Below are 20,145 nucleotides of genomic sequence, written 5' to 3'. Positions count from 1 at the left end.
CTGACCCCCATTTCTCACTTCAAGGTTGTAGAGCTGAGGAGATGAACCTTTGAAATGGGTTCTGCCCAGGGTCTGTTTATTCCACTGCCTAAAAAAACAGTTACTTCCCCACAGTGCTTTTAAAATGCTTTGTAGAAGAGACAGACATTACAACTACTTGGATAGAGAAATATCTTTTAAATAGTCATACAAGCTGTCTTCTGTTAGGAGGCTACCTAAACACCATATGAGTGAGCATGTATTTGAGGAATTATGTTAGTAAAACACTGTCCAAAAGTATTTGTGTATAAATTTGGTCTAAGACAATTTTTCCAGGCCTGCAAGCGGACACTTGCTGAACAAAAACTTCAGAGGAATTGCTCAAAGTTCCTGTTGGATGAAGATTATATTATAAAAACAGGAGATTAAAAGTGCCATTCCACTCAGTTTCCAGGCAGATTCAGGTGCAGAGCTCTCCTAGCGCTAACCTTTTGTGCACACAGCCCTGCTGAGTGCACAGGCTAAAAGCAGCTATGCAGAATCCCCGGCTGGATATGTTGCAGCTGAGTTAGCGGCCACATAAGGCCAGATGTGCTCCCATGCACAGCTGTCATTGCACTCATTTTTGGATGGTTTGTGTCATCTTTGTGCACTTAAATACATGTACGTGCAGGCACTGACTCAGCATCTCTCTCCCTAGGGAGTCCAGGCATGGTCTGATTACTTTGTTTTTACTGTTCAGATGACGACAAGCCACAACTGACTTTGCTATGTGACAAAGCAGGATTATGGCCTGTCAGAGGAAGCAAAAAGAGATGTTTCAAGGGGGCAACTCCGTGCCTCTGATAAGCCAGTTGGGCAGGGAGACACAAGGTTTGAAGAAGTCACCAGCTGTAAAATCTAATGTGAATGTTGCATGTCTTGGCAATCTCCAAATCTCTGAAGTGCTTGAGGACATTAAGGATGTGCCCTTTCAAATTATTACTGTTGAGTATGGTAGAGATCCAAAAATGCAGTGTGTTGCACAGACCAGATCATCTACCTGAACAATTTTGCATGCCACAGTGAGGTTCAAGTTTAAAAAGAAAACATAAGGATTTCTTAAATTTATGCATTATGAAACATTAAAATTCAAATGTTGAACAGCAAAGATCTGTTGGAAAAATAAATGTTAACCAAGTCCAGGTTTTACCTATGTTTAACATGTAAATATTAAGTTTCTGAGCCCCTCAAAGTCTACATAATATTCCCAAGTACAAGTTACTCATTAACTGATTAAGGTAAACCAAGTTTTCATTTGAAAATCTGGTCTTTCCAAAATGGAGGAGAGAACGTTGCTCACATTGGTCTTTTCCTCACTTGTAATATTAACAGAAACTATTGCTCAAAAGGTACTTGCTCTATTTTTTTTTTTAACATTATCTACTTTCGTCATTTGGTGATCCAGTGGTATTGCAGTAGCCAGCCAGGTAATGCAGGTAACTCTTCTGGTAACCACCACCTGTGGAGCTTCAAGTGTATTATGTTGTGATTTCAGAGCTCTGGGTCGTTTTTTGGCCTTGTTGTTTGGTTGACTGGACTGTTGCGGTTTAACAGTATATGGCAGGAGAGCATTTGCAGATGTGTCTGATCAGGCTCTTCCCCAGTGATGTAAAATATAACATTTGAAGGATCAGTGGGTCTCCCTCAGCCACCAGATGAAGTTTGAATCTTGACACAGTGCTGTAACAGCAGGGCCAAATGAGGACCACTGCAGTGCTAGGAGGTTTCTGACAGGCATTTAATAACGTATACGGAAGGGACAAAAGGGGAGCAGACTGTTATTTGTACTGTCTGGAGGAGCAAACTGTGTTTTGTATCATCTCAGGGTGCATGTGACTGATCTTATTTTTAACATATCAGTACTAGAGAAATTGAGGAAGCCTTATGTTAGAAGGTTTTTATTTCCATTGTGCCTATTCAGAAAAGCATGAAATGCAACAGAAATGCAGGTGTGTTTCTGGGAAGAAGGGAGGTCTTGTGGCTGCTGCAGCAGTGGCTGAGGGCTCTGCAAGAAGCTGTGCATGTGGTGTATGGGCTCTGGTGCCTTGGGGAGCCTTGGTCACTTCCCACTGCTACCCCACCTGGTCCTGGGCACCTCCTGCCTCCTTCGCTAAGGGCACAGCAATGCCCCTCACCATGCTGCACCCCGCTACATGCTCCTTCGTGCTGCTTACAGCTTAAAATGCTGTTGGGGCTGGGCAAGCTTAGGGGGCATAGGTCCCTGTCCTGTCATTCCTGCAGCATCCCTTCAGCAGATGGTTCTCAAGGTGGATTTTGCACAGGGTAAGTGTTGCACGGGGCAAGCTCCTCCTGTACCAGAAGGATGCTCCATGGGCAGTGATGGCCATCACGTGCCCGCGCTGACCCAATGAGCCATGATTCTGGGCTCAGAGCTGCTCAGTCATGGCAAAACCTCCCCTCTGAATGTGCCACAGGCAGATTAGAGCATGGCAGGGCACCAAATGTGAGCAGAGATGCTCGGGGATACTCAGGAAGCCCTTGGGAAGAGAGACTCCCAGGAGAGACAGCCCCAGCTTGGGCAGGGGGGCTGCAGCTGGGGGTGGGCAGCAGGGAGGCACAGGCAGGGAGAGGTACCCAAACTGCCAGGATCAGGAAATTGTGCTCTTCCTGAATATTTTTGGGTTTTATGCCATTGTCCTGGGTTGTCAGTAGGCATCAGGAGATGGAGCATGCTCTGGCAAAGTATAATGAGAAAAGAAACAGCCACCCATTACCCGCAGGGCCCTGCAGTGGCACCTGCTGCCCTAATGCCTGAGCACAAAGTTGAGGTCACAGCTTTGTATTAAATGGCCATGTTCAGCTTGATCAAACTTTTGAATTTCAGCCAGTGCTCTAAGAGAAGTCCAGTGGATGCTATTAATTGGTCATCAAAGTACAGGAGACAAATTATCAAAATAACTAAATAACAGTTAGGCATTCAAAATATTTGTGAGGCTGGAAAAGTGAAAATAGAAGTTCAATGATCCCATCTGATGCAGATTTTTTAATTTTAATAAACTATTGTGAGGCTGTTGATGTCCAGATCAACACTTCTTAGTGTCACTGCTGAAAAACAGGTAGGGCCTTTAAAACAGACATCCTAAATGCAAAAGGAGAGTGTTTACAGAGGCGGGTTCTCCAGGCAGTTCCTGGTCCAGGCACCCTGTATGGTGTTCATGGGCAGCTCCAGGACGGTGCCCTCCTCCCATTGGGGGCCCTGGAAGCACCAGACCAGGAGAAACACAAGCGCTCAAAGGGCATCCCTGCTTGTGCAACCAGCGAGGGGCTGGAGGCCCACGCAAGGTTTCAATCCTGCTTAACTTTGTATGTGACACAAGGCACTGAGCTGGAAAGCATTCAAAAAACTCAACAGCTGGGAGAGGAAATAAATTGTCACACAAAATGCCAGCAGGTCTCTTTGCACAGGTCAAGTGCTCAAAGAGGCATCTGATTTTTCTGAGGTTAATCATAGGTGATGTACTGGGGTGACACAGCAGCTGCTCCAGGGTACACTGAGGTGAGAAGACCACAGAAAAAGGCTTGATAGAAGCCTCCTGTGGAATGACAGCACACAGATTTATCTGCAGATTTTGCGTGGGACTGTGGTCGCAGCTGCAGAGATGTGAATAAGCAGATGGCCAGTCTGGTCATGAAAAATTTCCCCTCCCCACTTCTAACCTTCAGACAGTTAATTCCTTTTCTGATAAGATCCAACTTTTCCAATAACATCACCCAGGTAAGGACTGCATAGGAGCAAAAACTGAGTGTTTCCGTTTCAGCCTGTTTATTTTTTTCCCAGCATGCTATTGAAATCTACAGCCTCCACGTGGACTGCAAGGTCACATCACGATTTGCTCACACCATCATCACCAGTAAAATTGCCAACCGAGCTAGTGAGTCAAGAGAGGCGACCTTTGAAGTGGAGCTACCCAAGACAGCCTTCATCACCAACTTCTCCATGTAGGACCAGTCGTCACCTGTGGTGTGATGGAGGGTGGGGTTGAGGTGTGTGGGGGGTAGGGGTTTATCTTTCTTCTCAGGAGGTGCTGAGTGAAAAGCACAAAGAGCTGAGCTCTGAGGGGTCCTGGACAAAATGCTCCGTGGGGCAAAGTAGTAGGCAGTCAAATTGAAACAAGGCACCCAGGGCAAGGCTACCTGCTGCACAGGGTGGGTGAAAAATGTGCTTGGTGGTGGTCTTTCTCCTGCTCCAGCCTCCCTGAGAGCCTGCAAGGAGGAGAGCTGTGTTGTGGTGGTGACTCCTGGCATCCATCTGGATGAGGAGGGATGTGGGAGCCGAACAGTGTCCTCTGCTCACACCCTTGGGGCCACAAAGTGCAGTATTCCTCTTGTTTCTTTCCCCAGCACTTTCATTCTAATATTAATTATTTTTTATGGAAACTGAACAGGTCCATCGATGGTAAAGTATACCCAGGAATAATAAAGGAGAAAGCTTCTGCTCAGAAGGAATATGACACTGCGATCTCACATGGGCAGAGCGCCGGCCTTGTCAAGTATGTTGGCATCCTGAGTAAGGTTGTTCCAGTGCTTTTCCTCAGCTTCTTGTTTGGCTGGGGGCAGGTTAAAACCCTGGAGTCAGCCACCTCAGCAGGCTAAATGTGAAAAGCAGCCTTGGGTTATTTTGGGGAGCAACTGTGTATATGTGTGTACATATATATATACACACATGTATATATACACCTATATACATGTGTGTATATATATATGATTTATATCTTCTCCTGCAATGGGCTTCAGTGGGAGGTGTCACCATTTAGTGTTGCCCAGAGATTTGCTGTCATGTGGGAGCATCTTGCCAGGCTGTAATGTTGCTCAGTCATTGAGTTTGCTTCCCCACAAGCACAGAGGACTGTGGTACTTGAGCAGACAACATGCTTTTGAGTTGTATTTAATCTGTGCTTCCCATGTCTTCAGCCCCAGTTCTGCCTGATCCCAGCATTCAGAGGTTTCTGCTCCATTTCTCAGTTTGCATATGCAGCACCCATGACATGCTAATGTAATATATATGAGATATATAATACTGCCTGCAATGTAAAAAAATCTTCTCTACAACGAATAAGATTTACTGCTACTCTTTTTTTAATTATTACATGTGGCTCGTTGGCCATTATTTAACACACTTCATAAATTTTGGCCATCACACACAAACCCTCCCTGCAGGAGGTAAGTCTCTGTGCTCCCTCCCAGAATCACAGGCAGAAAACTGGAGCAGTTTCACGTGTCCGTCAGCATTGCAGCCACCAGCAAAGTCACGTTTGAGCTGATGTACGAGGAGCTGTTGAAGCGGCAGCTGGGCAAGTCTGAGCTGCTGATCAAGGTCCGACCGAAGCAGCTTGTTAAGCACTTCCAGGTGAGCTGCCCTGGAGAGGGCTGTGCAGGGAGCAGCAGAGGTTTTTTTGGGCACGGCTGTGTTCCCTCTGAGATGCTGACGCTGACTGCTTGTCCACTGTCAGATTGATGTGCACATCTTCGAGCCCCAAGGCATACGCTTCTTGGAGACAGACAGCACATTCATGACAAACGAGTTAACGGAGGCGCTCACCAAAGTGCAGAATGAAACCAAGGTAAAGCAGCAGCTGCCAGATGTTGCTGCCAGTGACAGCTTTAAGGTATGTTTCTTTTAATATTTTCTCCTGATTGCTTTGCAGGCTCACATTTTATTTAAACCAACTGTAGATCAACAGAAGATAAATCCCGAAGTCGATGAAACCCTCCTCAATGGTGACTTTGTTGTGCGCTATGACGTTAAGAGAGTTGCCACTGCAGGTGATATACAGGTAAAAAAGAAATAGAAATAAAACACCTTTCAGATCACAGATACATCTGAATGTGAGGTGCAATCAGCAAAACAGCAGCATTTACTTTGAAGCACCAAGAGTGGTGCAGGAACGGATGGCAATGTTCAGTAAATCTCCAGAGGCACCAGGCACAATGCAAGAATGGATCACCCATGAAGAAAAATCAGTCTTTGAAATTTTGTTTTGATACTAAATCTATATTGCCCCTTTATAGACGTCTCTTTACATTCTTTTTATTATTGTTATTATTTTGGCTGATCTGTGGTGTATTTGTGGCTTCTTGTAAACAGAGTTCAGAGGAATGTGATTTATACAACTATTTTAAATGACTACTTGGTTTTGTTTGGTTTTGGTTTTGGTTTTTTTTTTTTGTGACAACTGAGACATAACTAAAGAGAGCAGTAAAAATATTTCTGGACCAATGCATATCCTAGAGAATAAAGTACTTTATTTTCCATACCGTTTCACTAATGAAGTATACATGGATATGCTAAAAGATGACAGTCACAGTCAATAAGCAGAGATGTGCTCATAGGTGATAATAAAGAGGTAAGATAATATATAGTGATTATACAGATATATCATACACATGGCACTGAAGCATTATATATATTATATACATATATGCACTGTTCTCTGGTAATTTGCTCTCTATGGATAGTCTCACTTCCAGCTTGTAAATGCATTTTAATAGCTCTTTGATTTGGGCTTATCTAAAAGAACAGAATGCTGAGGATGCACCTCCTCCCCCTTCCCCCCTACCCCCCGCCTGCTTCTTGCTATGCCAGAATGTTAAGATGCAATATTTTTTTATTTAAATGTAATTTTATACATGAATTCACATTCTATATTTCAGATTGTCAATGGGTATTTTGTGCATTACTTTGCACCCCATGAAATGCCAGCATTTCCCAAAAATGTCGTCTTCGTTATAGATCGAAGTGGCTCCATGGCAGGCAGAAAAATTGAACAGGTAAATTATCTCCAAGTACTGACCTCTGTTTGCATCAGTCACACTCACCAGCATTTTGAGGAAGTGACTGTGAATTTCACTTTTGAAATGCATGCTGGTTTTGTACACAGCAGCATTTTCAGACATACAGAAATACCTGAAAATACGTAGGCACAGATTTAAGCTGTTAAAGTGCAACACTTGACTGATATGGCTGTTCTCATGAGTGCCATACCTTGTTGCAGAGAGCACGTTTTCTGTCTCTATCTTTGCAGAATATTTGCTTCTAACTTTTTTCTTTAAGGAATTTTAAAGAATTAATTAGTCTATTTTAGTTTTATTGGTGGCTGACTATGTGCACAGCTTTGCACACAGGTAGGATGCCTGCGTGCTTTGCTCATAGGCGGAATTTTTTAATGACTAAGTCCAGTGAATGGGCTATTTCTGATGGGCCCAACCTGAACAATACCATTAAGTCTGAATAAGGGCATCTTGAATGCTGCTGTGTTATACTGCAATTCCAATCCCAGCTCTGGCAGAGAAGTAGAAGTTTTCATTGTTTGTTTTCTCCTTGGAACAGACGAGGGCTGCCCTGTTGAAGATCTTGCAAGACCTCCACCCAGAAGATCATTTCAGTTTTATCACCTTTAACAGCAAAGTGGTGGCGTGGAAGAGCTCTTTGCTGCAAGCCACTGCAGAGAATGTGGCAAGTGCCACAGGATTCATGCGAACTCTGTCTGCTAGTGGAGGTACATAACCATAAACATGCACCAAATAGAATATATTGCATAGAAAAGAATACTGTTTTTTTTAGTCGTGTAGTGCCACAGAACTACCATGAGTGCTCACAAAGCAAGTAAGTTTGTGTGTTAATTTTAGTATTTATGATTAACGAGTGGGGTAGAAAGGCTGATTATGAGAGTGGATTAGTTGTTGACTACCTTATGATACAGATATAGGGAGAGATGTTTAGATCACATCCATGAACCATACAAGCCACCAAGTTTTGTTTCAGATTTTTGTAACAGAGATGTTTGAAAGACTTCCAATAGACTTCCAATTTTTTTTCCTGAAAAATGTTAATCAACTCAAATTTTTAACAGTGATTTGCTGATTTTTTAAAAAATTGTGTCCCCTTGTAAAATGCATCCAAAGTTACACTCCTGTGTAAGCCACACTACAGAAACAAAATAGTCAAACTAGTCATGAAGCATTTCAATTGCTGTATCACTCAGCGTGCTTTGTTTTATTATTTATTTTTAAGCACATATAAAAGGCTATATGTCTTGATAACATTATGCTGTTGGTATTAATGCAGGGGTTTTTCTTAATCCTGAGAGCTAACACCAATAAAGCCCACTTGTGCCCTGTGCTTTTCTTTGGCTTCTCAAATAAGACTAGGAGACACTTCTTAAATGTTGGTTAACAGATGACAGTGTGTTTAGTGAAACACTTTTTAATGGCTCTAGACATGTTTGTATTTCCCATGACATATGTGTGGAAAATGCTCCCAAAAGAACGCTCCAGCATTGCCACTGCAGCATAATACACTGTATCTGAGCCCAGTAGGCTAAACCCATAAATCCTCATCTCTCTGAAGGATTAGTTCACACAGAAAACTTTCAACAACTCTGCAGGGCCTGGGCAGATGAAGTGCCTCGATTTCTTTGGGTGATTATCCTTTTCAGGTGAGTGATGCCTGCTTTCTCATCACAGGCACAGATATCAATCATGCCCTGCTGACTGCAGTCAGCCTGCTGGATAAAGCCGAGAAGCTGCCAGAACGGAGCGTCTCCATGATTATTTTGCTGACAGATGGCCAGCCCACTTCTGGTGAGTAAATCCTAGACTCAGTCCTCTTTCTTTTTGATTTTTTTATCTTTCACACTTGCATCCCAGATGCTGACAGGCATCTGTGTTTCAGAAGAGCTTTAGTATAAGCAGGCTGGGCTACCACTGGATCTGTGTTGAAGAGGGGGTGATTGAGAGGGCTCTGGCAAGGGATGTAAGAAGTTATGACAGAGCCTGTCTGCCCATGACTGCACATCCTTTAGCCAGGAACTGTTTTGCTAAATACAATTGGCTTCCCAGCTTATAATCTTCAGGCAATTGTTGGACATAGTCCAGGCACATGACAGTAAAATGCTTAGAGTGAAAGAATGGACATTTTGTATATATTATATATGGTCCTATTTGAGAGATATTGCTTATATTTCTTCACCCTCCTTGCCCCAAACTTGAGATATTTTCAAGGTGTCTCTTGTTTTGTACTCCTTTCTATGTCTAACTCTTCACGAGTTATCAGCCATGATAGCAGAAACCAGAGGGCTGAGATAGAAATATTGGGCTAAATAAACAGCAACTCTGAACGTAATGGCACAAACATGACTTGTTCTGAACAGGAGTTTGTCTCAGTTTTATATGACACCAGCATCTCTAAGGCCAGCTATATTAATTCAGCTATAAGCGCCCTTAATAAGATCAGTCTCCCTTTCAGTTTGTGTGATCTGTACTGGTTTGTGGTTGGCTTATTTGTTTGGTTTTTTTAAATAAAATTCAGCTCACAATGCTGCCTGCTCAGCATGACCACAGTGAACCTCAGATATCCTCAAGCACATTGCACATCCACAAGTTGGCCAGAAATCAGGCGAGAGTGGTGTGCCAGGCAAATATATGCAGTGTTATTGCCTACACTGCCTTCCTGCAAAGCAGGCTGAAAGGGAAAATCTGAGCTGCTTCCACGATATTGCTATAGTCAGTGACAGTTTCTGCCTGGCAATGTTGACAGAGAAACTCTCCATACTGGGGCATCAGCAGCTCTTCAAATGGGTAAGATGACAGTGTGAAAATCTTTTCCCTTTGTCACCCAAAGAGGCTGGGGAAGGAGCATGGCTGAGTTAATTTGCAGTTTGTCTGAATTACACCATTAACCAATCCATTCTTCTCTGAATTCATGTGCATAGTTTTTATGGATGGTACTTGTCTTTCCAACCCTTGACCAAGTGTTTCCATCACTTGTAGTGTGTGTCCTTTTTGTCCTAAAAACCTTCTCTGACCCCCATGATCTTGTTAAATATTTTGCATTTAGCGATGGCGGTATGAGTAGAAGTTAGTAAAAGTCATTAACGGGGGGAATCGGGTTCTCGCACTCCAAGTGCAGAGTGGTGCTTTCATGTCCAATTCAGTTAAAGGAATTCTGTCCCATGTATTTTTGATATTTTATTCTGAGTTATTTTTAAAAGACTTTAGGCAGAGTTTTCATTAAATCTGCTGCTGTCTTTTTATACTTAAACCCCCACCTCATGTTTTTGTTTCAATTACAGGTGAAAGTAATGTGGAAGTAATTCAAGAAAACATTCAGAATGCAATTAATGGGAAATATGCTCTTTTCTGCCTTGGCTTCGGGTTTGACGTCAGCTATAAGTTCCTGGAGAAAATGGCCCTAAGCAACGGGGGAATAGCACGTCGTATATACGAAAATTCTGATGCAGCCTTGCAGCTCCAGGTCAGGACTAAGGAATATGCCATAAAATTCATCTATCAGCTACAGGTTGTGCCTACTCTTAGCAGCAACACCACAGATTTTTCTGAGATTAAAAGTTTGGTTTGAGTGTATCTGCTAATTTTGGGGAGGGAAGAAGTCAATTTTGGAGTATCTGAGCATTTGTACTTTAACCATGGTCCAAAGTTGGTGTCCTCCTCAAATCAGCTGGTCATTTGAACAAGCCTGGAAGCACAAATATTTCTGTACATCTGCAAAAAGACAAAGTGTCTGGTGGAGGTGAAGGTGGAAAAACTTTGGTTCTTGGGTCTGATTTCAAACCACTTGAAGTATCACCACTGGGAGCTGTTTGTTATGGGTTCCCTAAAAATCATTGGGTAGTCTGAGGCACCCACAAGCAAACTGCCTCTGCAGTACCACCAGCTGGGATCTTTCCTGCCCATCTGGAGAGGGTTGTCAACTTTTGGGACTTTCCCACTTTTAAGAACCTGTTTTGGCTGGATTTATGTAATATCAGCCCCAGTCCAGAAAGAAGAAAGAGCGAGATTAATCCTCAGGATTAGTCAAATTGGAAAAAAAAAAACCAAACAGATGTGAAAAGTGGTTAAAGCGAAACACCTAAAGGGGATGGGATGGTGATAATGGCCATGCTGCTTGGGCACTTGAATTACCATGGGAAATAGAGTTTATTATGGCATCACCAGCCTGGCTGGAGAAAGGTGTGCTGAACCCTGGGAAGAACCTTTCAATTTTTTTCAAGATTTGCAGCAGTCTTACAATCTTACATTAACCACTGCTGCACATGTCTGTTTTTAAGGGGATTTTAGACATTCAAGACATTCTTTGCACAGTTTTGCAGTCAGTTGTGCTCACTCTCTCTGCTTCTTTTTAGGGCTTCTACCAAGAAGTGGCTACCCCAACACTAATGAAAATTGAAATGCAGTATCCAGAAAATGCTGTTGAGGGATTAACCAAAAACAATTTCAAGCTGTTTTTTGAAGGATCTGAACTTATAGTGTCTGGAAAAATCAGCAATGAGCTTGATCTTTTGCCAGTAGAGATCAAAGCTCAGTCGGTAAGTCTTTAGTTTACTAACTATGAAAATATTATCTCCCTGATGTCTTTTATGGTGCTATAGGAGACTTCAAGAAGTCTTTTGTGTGTAATATATGTTCTCCACATTTGGTCCTTCAGTTGTTTTCCCATTTTAGGAAAATATTTTAGAATATAAACAATTTTCCCTTCCTGAATCTGCTGCAAAAGGAAAACCATGAGGTATAGCCATTAATAAACAAGCAGCAATTTTAATCCTTTCAAACCCATAATATTTTGGCCTTTCAAGCAGTTTTAGGAAACTAGTTTGTGTTTTTAGAATGAAGAAGGAAGCCTAAATTATTGATCTCAAAAATATTTAAATAATGGAAAAAATTAATTATGTTTTTTTCCACATTGTTTTGAGTCCACAAATATATGTCTAAAGTACATGCTGCTTTGGTGAGTCAGAGTTGCATTTTCCAATGGGAAAGGACAACATTGAAGTACCAAGAGGGCTTTTTGGCTCTGAAAGACGTTTGTTTAATTTTAATAATGTGACTCTAAAAGAGGCCTGGAACTGTTCTTTTGATGGTCAATTTTCTCCCACTTCAGCATGCTAGTGACTTGACTCTTAGAGAAGAAGCAAATGTCAAAGAGAAGGAGCAAGTATTTCAAAATCGAAGTTACATCTTTGGAAATTTCATAGAGAGACTGTGGGCTTACTTAACCATACAACAGCTTCTGGAAAAATCGTAAGCTATTTTAATGTATTCACAAATTATGTGATCGGAAAATACAAGGAAACAGAAATATTTCTGCAGATAGTATTAAAAACATAGCATATTGGAAAAATACCACAATGCTGTATGAGTAACATGAGGTATTTTTCAGTTCATGATTATGATAGCGCTGTATCACTAAATACATCTATACATACATATGAAAACATAATATAAAATATTCTTCATGACATTACTATGAAATATATTTTAATTACGTGGCTTGTGTTGAACTGTTATTACACATCCAGATATATTGTCTGTAGATAAGTGAATGGCAATAGCTAGTAAAGAGAACAATAAATATGTCCTTAAGACATTTCATAGATCATGTATCTATTATTTTTTATGTATTTGAACCATATATAGGCTCCAGTGTTGCAAAAAATTAAGCATCTCCATCATTTCAAGCACGTGAACATCTAAGTTATGCCAATAAGGCTCCTCATCCTTCAATGATAAAAAATATTTGTTAAGACAAAGCTAATATGAAAAAGAATCAGAAGGTGACTTGCTCATGGTGCCTATATGTTATTTCTTCATCATTAACACAGACTTTAGTATTTCAGCGCAAGAAGAGGACCAGAAAGCCCTGGAGGCACAAGCCTTAGAGCTGTCTCTGCAGTACAGCTTTGTTACACCCCTCACTTCCATGGTGGTCACCAAACCCACTGGCCAGCAGCAGATGGAGCTGGTGAACAAACCCACTGAAGCTGGTAAATGGGGCCTCAAACAGCTCCCCTCAAATATGCTGTTTTCATTGATGATTTTTGTTAACCTCCAGTATAGATTCATTTTATAGTGACATGACACAGCAATAAACCATTATCAGAGGCAGGAGTTCAGGGATTAACTTCCTTTCAAAATAAAACATAAGATTTTTTTAGCATGTGAAGTGTTGAAATGGGCACTACTATTGAAATGGAAAACTGTTTAAATGTTAACTAAAAGTAATTTAACAGTTGTTACTTAGCATACACTACGCTACAAAAGTGTTCTGCAGTTTTATCTGCAGTATTGAAGTGTAAAAATGAACGCGGGGCAGGAATGCGTGCCATGGCTAGGAGTCGTGCATGTGCTCCATCTACCTATTCTTTAACACAAAAAAAGCTTGTCAACTGAGCCCAACACCCACTTCTCCCCTATTCGGTATGACTGTGTGACACTAACCTGTCCCTCTTGCTTCTGTTAGATAATGAGAAGCCTAGCAGTTTTCCAGTGGGAGGTAAATGTTTTCTTCTTTTCCAGTAGCATGCTTCCATAATGGTCTCCAGTGGGGGGAATGGAAAGGAAAAGCTCATTGTGGTTATTTTATAGAGCAGAATATCTGAGATTTGGAAAAATATGTGAAGCAAAACATAAGCAATGGCTGACAAATTCTGTGCAGGGTTTGGGTGGATAACGTGGCCCAAGGGAGAAAATCTTCCATTCAGAAAGTGTGGAAGTCCAAAATTGTCTTTACTCAGGAGGAAAAGCTGTTCTTCAAGTGAACAGCGCTAATGATGTTTTCTGCTTCTTCCTACCATGTTAAAAAAATCAAGCTCAAGGTATTTTGAATTAATTCTGAGGATGATTTAGGAGTTTTTCTCTCTCTTTCTGGCCCCTTTGCATAGCCTCCCATACCGGGTGCCCCTTCTACCAGAAGCAGCCGCCCTCGCATCAGGGATGGGCAATTTTGCTGCACAGGCGCCACTGCTCTCTCTATTGTCGCCATGCACAAGACGGGTGAGGCCCCAGGCATCTGGCAGAAAATCACATCCCATTTTGCAAACCTCTTCCTCACAACTAAGAGTAGTTTTTGTCCATTTCTATCCTTTGGCTGGAAATATTTTCCAGGGATCAGTGCTCATGTTCTGTGGACTTCATTACTGCAGTTTACTTTGGGAAAGGAAAGCAGATGCAGCTGAAGAATTACAGATCTGATGTTTGAAACGCTTTTGTAAGGTGTGTAATATGATGATGAATGAAATAAAAATACTGCCTTTTATTTCTCCAGATGCTTATAGACTGAGGAGCAGATCAGCTCCTGGTGAGTGCTTCTCCTTTGTTTTTATTCAGAATAATTTTATAAAGATGATAGCAACATTACTTTAAATACATTTGGACTGTGGACATCCACTTGATAGACAATTTAGTTTTTATTATATGTATTTCAGTCCACAGATATTTTATAGTGAACTATAAAATTTTGAAAACAATCTTTGGTACTTTTTCAGAAATAAAAAATTACCTTCTGAAAATAAAATGGGAAAGATCTGGAAAAATCATACAGTAGTAAGTTGAAGGAAATGGATGTAAAAATCATAATTTTCCAGTCCTGGGGTTTGCTGCATGGGGCACAGCAGTCTGCACGATGACAGTGCCAGTCCCACAAGGGAAAAATCCCAGGCTGCTGCAGAGACAGAGCCTGGCACCGCCACAAGCACCTGTAGTGCAGAGCAGAGAAGGTGCGGGCTGCTGCCCGCACAGGATCTGCACGCCTGCACTCGTGACTGTAGCCAAAAAAGTCAGTGGGCAGTGAGCAGGAGGAATTCCCTGTTCTAAAGGGTAGGGAGGGAGATGCAAGCCACAACCCCAAACCAACAAAACATTGGAAAAACCTTTTATTTCAGGTCGATGGCGTCTTGAGTCCAATTCTGGCAGCAACAAGAAGCTGTCGTCAGTAGGTAGCTATTGACAGTTGCGTGCGAGAGGAGCTGGGGTGGGTGTGCTGGGTTCAGCGCTGTGGCTGTTGCAAGTACAGCGCTGAACCCTCCTGCAGCTCAGGCTGAGCATGTCCTGCTGGTGTGGTCAGTCTTAAGAGAAATAGGCACTGGATGTTGCGCTTTTTTTCCCCCTTGGGGTATCTTGTTTCAGGCAAAGCTCTCCATAGAAGCCAGTGAACAGCTCTGTTCAAAAGGCTTCTATCACAGTATTCTTCCTGGTTTATTAGCCAACTTAGAGAAAAATGTTTCATTTAACTCTTCTTACTAATTTTAAGTATTTCAGTTGCCAGGCTAAGAGATACAATGAGAGCACAACCTCTTGGTAAGTAATACATACACTAGTCCCATTTTAATAATGAATATAACTGTAATGTACAGTTGTTCGTACAGTAATTTTTTTCTGACTACATCAATTCCATGTTCTTGCAAATCTTGACTGGTTCTTTCCACATAAGTGAAAAATACCCCCCTATCCCATGAGAAAGTTGCTCTGATTCAGGGATATGACCACCAACAGAAATATAGTACAGTAGATCTTCAGTCTCAGCTTTTTAAAGGGTTAATTTTCTTTAGTAAACTCTAAGTTTAAAAATCTGTTGCTTTCATTTGTATCAAGATGCTGTGTCTGTGTGTGCTTTTCAATAATCATTACTGTGTCATTTTTAATCATTCTATTCTATAAAAGCTATAACTAATATTTTAGGTATAAATTGATTAAGTAATATTGCTGTGCCTATCCAAAGGGCACAGGCTAGATTTTTGTTTGCATGCTAACATTGTTCTTCTGGCTTTTCAGCCAACGAATATCCACAGCTTCTCCTGCAATTACCCAAACAAAATGAAATTATCTGTTTAAATACTGATGGAAAAGAACAGCCCTCTGTCCACCTTCTGTCAGATCCGGAGCAAGGTGAGTGAGGCGGATTATCTCTGATAGCAGGGGCAAGGAGAGTCACTTTGGTCTGTGAGAGCAGTTGGTGTGTTTGGGAATGACCCTCTTTTGTGAAAGGCCGTGTCAGACCTGCTGCCTTGCAACGATTGGAGAGGCTGTAGTTAGTATTTCCTTTGTATTAGCCAATATTGGCTTTCACTGTGCAACAGCTGAGGGCACTTCTCACTGCTCTGGTTGTGGGTCATCTCCTTCTGCTGGTGTGACATCCATGGCCTTTACGCTTTTCTCCTGCCTAGCCCTTGGGGGCTTCTGAGGATGCAGAGACCTTAAACCCCATGGTCCCTGCGTGCCTGTGGAAAGATGAACATTCTTAATGTGTTGCAGTTTTTCTGCAGTCTTGTACTCAGTGGAGCTGTGGCCCCAAGTGTCGATTCTCAGCTGCTCTGATTATGGAGCAGAGCCACTTCTGAGATGAGGCGGCAACGTGGGCGTAAACAGACTCTGGTGACCCCACCACAGACTTGGGGCACGTGGAGCTGAAATCTGGGGTAGACTTGAGACCCCCAAGTTGTTTCAGCAACACAGCTGAAACAGTTTTATTAAGATTACTAGTACCTTAAAAGCAGAGTCACCTGACAAATTTGTGTCAATGTTTTAAAGGACTCACTGTGATGGGGAAACTTGGGGACAGAAGAAATCACTTTGTGCAGTTTGAAATTCTCTATGTGAATCTCCCTGTGCGAATCCATGTCTCCGCGGAACAAATCCTCCTAAACCACAATAATGAGAGCACTCAGCTGCCATGGACAGAATCAGCCACCTCCTCTATCCACGGGTAAGAAATGTTGTCCTGTCCTTTCCCAAACTTGAAAATGTGTCAGATATTTTTTTTTTCTTCCAAATCTCTGCTTTCACTCATGTGATTTGCTTCAAGTGCTTCTAAACGTTCTTATCCAGTGAGTAACTCAACATGACCGAAAGCAGGGTACCCTCATAATCCCCCACTTCAAATACTCAGGAAAAAAAGGTTTGTTTCAATTCTCCATGCCCGTATAAGAGAATCAAAACAACTGCACCACCAGCCTGCCTTTCTGCTTTGATGTCAGAGGCAGAACATTTATCTTCCAGAGAAAAGGACCCACCGTGGCGTGTAGCAGCCCCCATGCCACCATCACACCAGCTGCCACCAGGCACTTCGTGTTCCCTCGGCCGCAGAGCAAGGGCTGAGAAGTGATGGCTTTGACATTTACTGTCTCTTTTATACATTAGTTGGCTCCACACAGGCTGAAGTTTTCTTTCTCCTCAGTTTTAGCAATAACATCTAGGTGGCTGCCATTTTTTAACGGGAAGGCATAAAGTGTTTGAATAGCTGTCTGTAACTAAATGCCCAGTACTTTAAGTGTAGACTTCATTTAAGTGTGGACTTCATTAGACTAATTAGAGGAGGATCCTTCACTACCACAAGAAAGAGCTTGAATGTAGCTTGTTCCACCAGCCTTTTTGCATTGCCAGAATAAACCTCAGGGAGGATCTGCTGTTGGTCTGGGGCAGACAAGGACACACAGCACTCCCTCCCTTAGAGGCAGTTCTAGGCAATAACACAAGTCCTAAAACAACTGCTTTCAATTACTTTTGTAATCCAGATGGAGCCAAGAACATGCTGGATTTATGCCCTTTTATAGCTTGTCATCTACCAAGCAGAATGACCGTTCTGCTTCAAACCAGTGCCTGAGCCCCTGTAGCCGCAGCTCTTTGTACACCAGCATGTGTGGGTGCATTTTTGTCTAATCTGAACTGCAAGGGAGAAAAATGACAGTGGATATTTGTGTTCTGCAAGCCCACCTGGAGTAAAAATAAAATTGCTGGATCAGAAGGAAGACAGAGTCTGAAAAGACTCGGTAAATATCTGAGAAAAAAAAAAATTGACTTGTTTTCAAAATAGATTGGATCATTTTATCTACTCTACCCCTTTTCTCATTAAAATGATGAGAAAATGTTATTCTTTTTTCCCCATCCAAGCGTTTCTTGTTGTTATGGATGATAAGCTATTTTTATCAGCAAATGTTCTTCTCTGGTGTATTTGCACGTAACCTGATGTGAGAAAGATCTGTTGTGTAGCATACATAGAAAAGAAATGCTATTTAATATTTTCTGCCTTAAAAACAACCACCAACAGATCATGAAATATGCAATTGCAAATACATAAAAGGCAAAAATTAAATTAGTTTAATTAATTTATGTCAGCCAGTTAAATACGTATTCAGTCTTCATATTCTTGGAAATAACATAATCATTTACTTCCTAGGCTGAGAGTTTCAGTTGAAAAGGAAAGGAGCGTTACAGCATCGTTGTCTGACACGGTCACAGTAAAAATTTCCTTTGTAAAGTTTCCAGATGATTTCCTTGGGCTGTATTTCTTGAACACAGACCGTTTTTCTGACAAAGTCAGTGGAGTTCTGGGTACGTATCATTATGGATGCGTGCAGCAAGGAAGGATAATCTTGTAACGAAGCTTCTGAGATGAGAATATAGTGGGTCGTCTTTTCAGCCACATCATAAGCCTTTATTCAGATTTTACTTCCCTGGGTCCTGACAAACTCTTATGAAAAGCAGAGGGCAGGCAAGGCAGCAAGAATGCTGTAATTCAGGGAGTTCTAGAGAAACTTCATGTTTACTTATTCTTTTCAGACATCTTACATCACCTTTTACTGAAGAGCAACCCAGACCCTACTCTGTGAAGAGGGAAGGTCTAACCCTGGAAATGTAACATGAGCTTTTCCACTCATCAGTGGTACAACCTTGAATAGACGATTATGGGTTTAGAAAATGTTAAAATAAGACTAAAATAATAGTTGAGCTTAACCTCAACAGTGCTGTGGAATGACAGAATTTATGCATCAAATTCATATGATGTCAAATAATGGACTATAAATAATGAACAAAAAATTGTAAACAGTCAGGGTTACAAAATGAAATCCAGCTGGTCCTGAGCATCTCAACTCCAAAAGTCCTGATGGGACTAAAGTTGAAGTTGTTTCAAGAACTTTGCAAACAGAGAGGCTGCATATTCTAAAACCACAAAGAAAACGTGCAAACCCATCAGAGCAAGTCTGGATCTCTCTGTGGAGGAGCGTTAGGGATAACAGGGGATCACAGCTGAAACACAAGGATTTTCTTAACTTATTACGGGAGTCTCCAAATGTGGTCTTTTTGTTTTGTTTGCTTTCTGAGGCAGATGGCTGCTTTCCTAGTGTTATAGCTTTTGGGTTAAATGAATAAGAATACTAGGATGTTTTGTGTTTTTAAGTTATTTGTCTGTCTGCTCCTTAGGACAATTTTATTCAAAAGCACAATTTGAGAATAATTCCAAGATCAGTCAGAGAGCTGACGAAAGACTCCTAAGTGTGTCTGGATCTGAGCACAGAGTTACCAGGTAACAGATTTGGAATAAGGTTGAGTGAGGGACATGCTTTGAGATGTATTTTATCAGCTAATCCCAGAGACCAAAAGAAATTAAACTAATGGAGTGTTTGTCTATAACAATATACCCCCTTGGTGTAAATGAGTTTGTGCTTGAATTTTCCCCTAACAGCCTGAATTTGTTGCCTGTTAAGTGATGCTACAAGACCCAAGGCTCCTAATTCGTTGGGGGGTGAAAATAATACCCTGGTGCTGTGGTTTGCATTAAAAAAAACAAGTAAAGGTTCTGGTGCCTTGTTTACATGGATAGAGGTTGTTTCCTCAGTTGGATTTACCACAGGAAAAAATCTTTATACTTCAGTTGTTTTTGGCAAGTGTCTGTGATGTGGAAGAAATGCTGAAAGTGTGCAGCTTCTGTTTGCTGTCCCTGCGTGTCCCCGTCACCGCTGCCTCTCGCTCTGCCCAGGCACAGTCCCTCTGACTCCTTGTACCATCTGCAAACACAAGGTCGATTCCGGGCCTGCCCTTTGGTTATTTTATCACGATTTTTTCTTGTTTTGATTTTGTTTCAGGCAATACAAGAAAGATTACAGGCTTGAGTCAACCAGTGACCCTGTTCCATGCTGGTCAATACATGTAACTCCATAGAAAAGAGTATTCTGGGAAAAAAAACTATGCAAATTACGCTGCTCCAAATAATTTTTGCTAGTTCTTCTCATCAAGAAAACCACACAGTTAAAGCCTTACCTGTTACTATAGATAAATGTCACAAATATTTTACCTTGAAGTAATTACACTTTCTAGATGAGAATGTGCTTGCTTGTTGTTTGTTATTTTAAAATGTTTTGTAATATTTAATCGGATTAGATTGTTGAAGGTTTATATGAATGAACTAAATAAAATGGACATAATCAGCTCACAGTTTGAAACAGACATACAGACTTAGCTTTCCAAATAAAAATAAGAAGTGCCATCACCCAATCCAACAAATGTGTAATGCAAACAGTAATAGATTTCTAAACT

At 41.5% G+C, this 20,145-nt stretch overlaps 1 protein-coding gene across 1 annotated transcript; it reads left to right on the top strand.

The window, feature by feature from the left end:
* Nucleotides 1–1,298: 1,298 nt before the first annotated feature.
* On the top strand, nucleotides 1,299–19,770 carry ITIH4 (inter-alpha-trypsin inhibitor heavy chain 4; the record flags this gene model as incomplete). The annotated part of the gene is made up of 22 exons (XM_080350487.1): nucleotides 1,299–1,370; nucleotides 3,821–3,981; nucleotides 4,428–4,532; nucleotides 5,227–5,389; nucleotides 5,493–5,603; nucleotides 5,688–5,816; nucleotides 6,694–6,810; nucleotides 7,370–7,538; nucleotides 8,506–8,622; nucleotides 10,113–10,294; nucleotides 11,184–11,366; nucleotides 11,939–12,078; nucleotides 12,667–12,821; nucleotides 13,298–13,330; nucleotides 14,102–14,134; nucleotides 14,718–14,771; nucleotides 15,094–15,132; nucleotides 15,607–15,720; nucleotides 16,363–16,537; nucleotides 18,008–18,162; nucleotides 19,033–19,135; nucleotides 19,695–19,770. The coding sequence occupies 22 exons, from the start codon at nucleotides 1,299–1,301 to the stop codon at nucleotides 19,768–19,770; spliced, it is 2,586 nt and encodes an 861-aa protein (XP_080206613.1).
* Nucleotides 19,771–20,145: the final 375 nt, after the last annotated feature.

The sequence above is a fragment of the Nesoenas mayeri genome (genome assembly GCF_963082525.1).
Source record: "Nesoenas mayeri genome assembly, chromosome: 10".
NCBI classification, from domain to species: Eukaryota; Metazoa; Chordata; class Aves; order Columbiformes; family Columbidae; genus Nesoenas; species Nesoenas mayeri.
The sequence above is the reverse complement of the archived record's forward strand: the minus strand, read 5'-3'. Positions and strand labels throughout refer to the sequence as shown.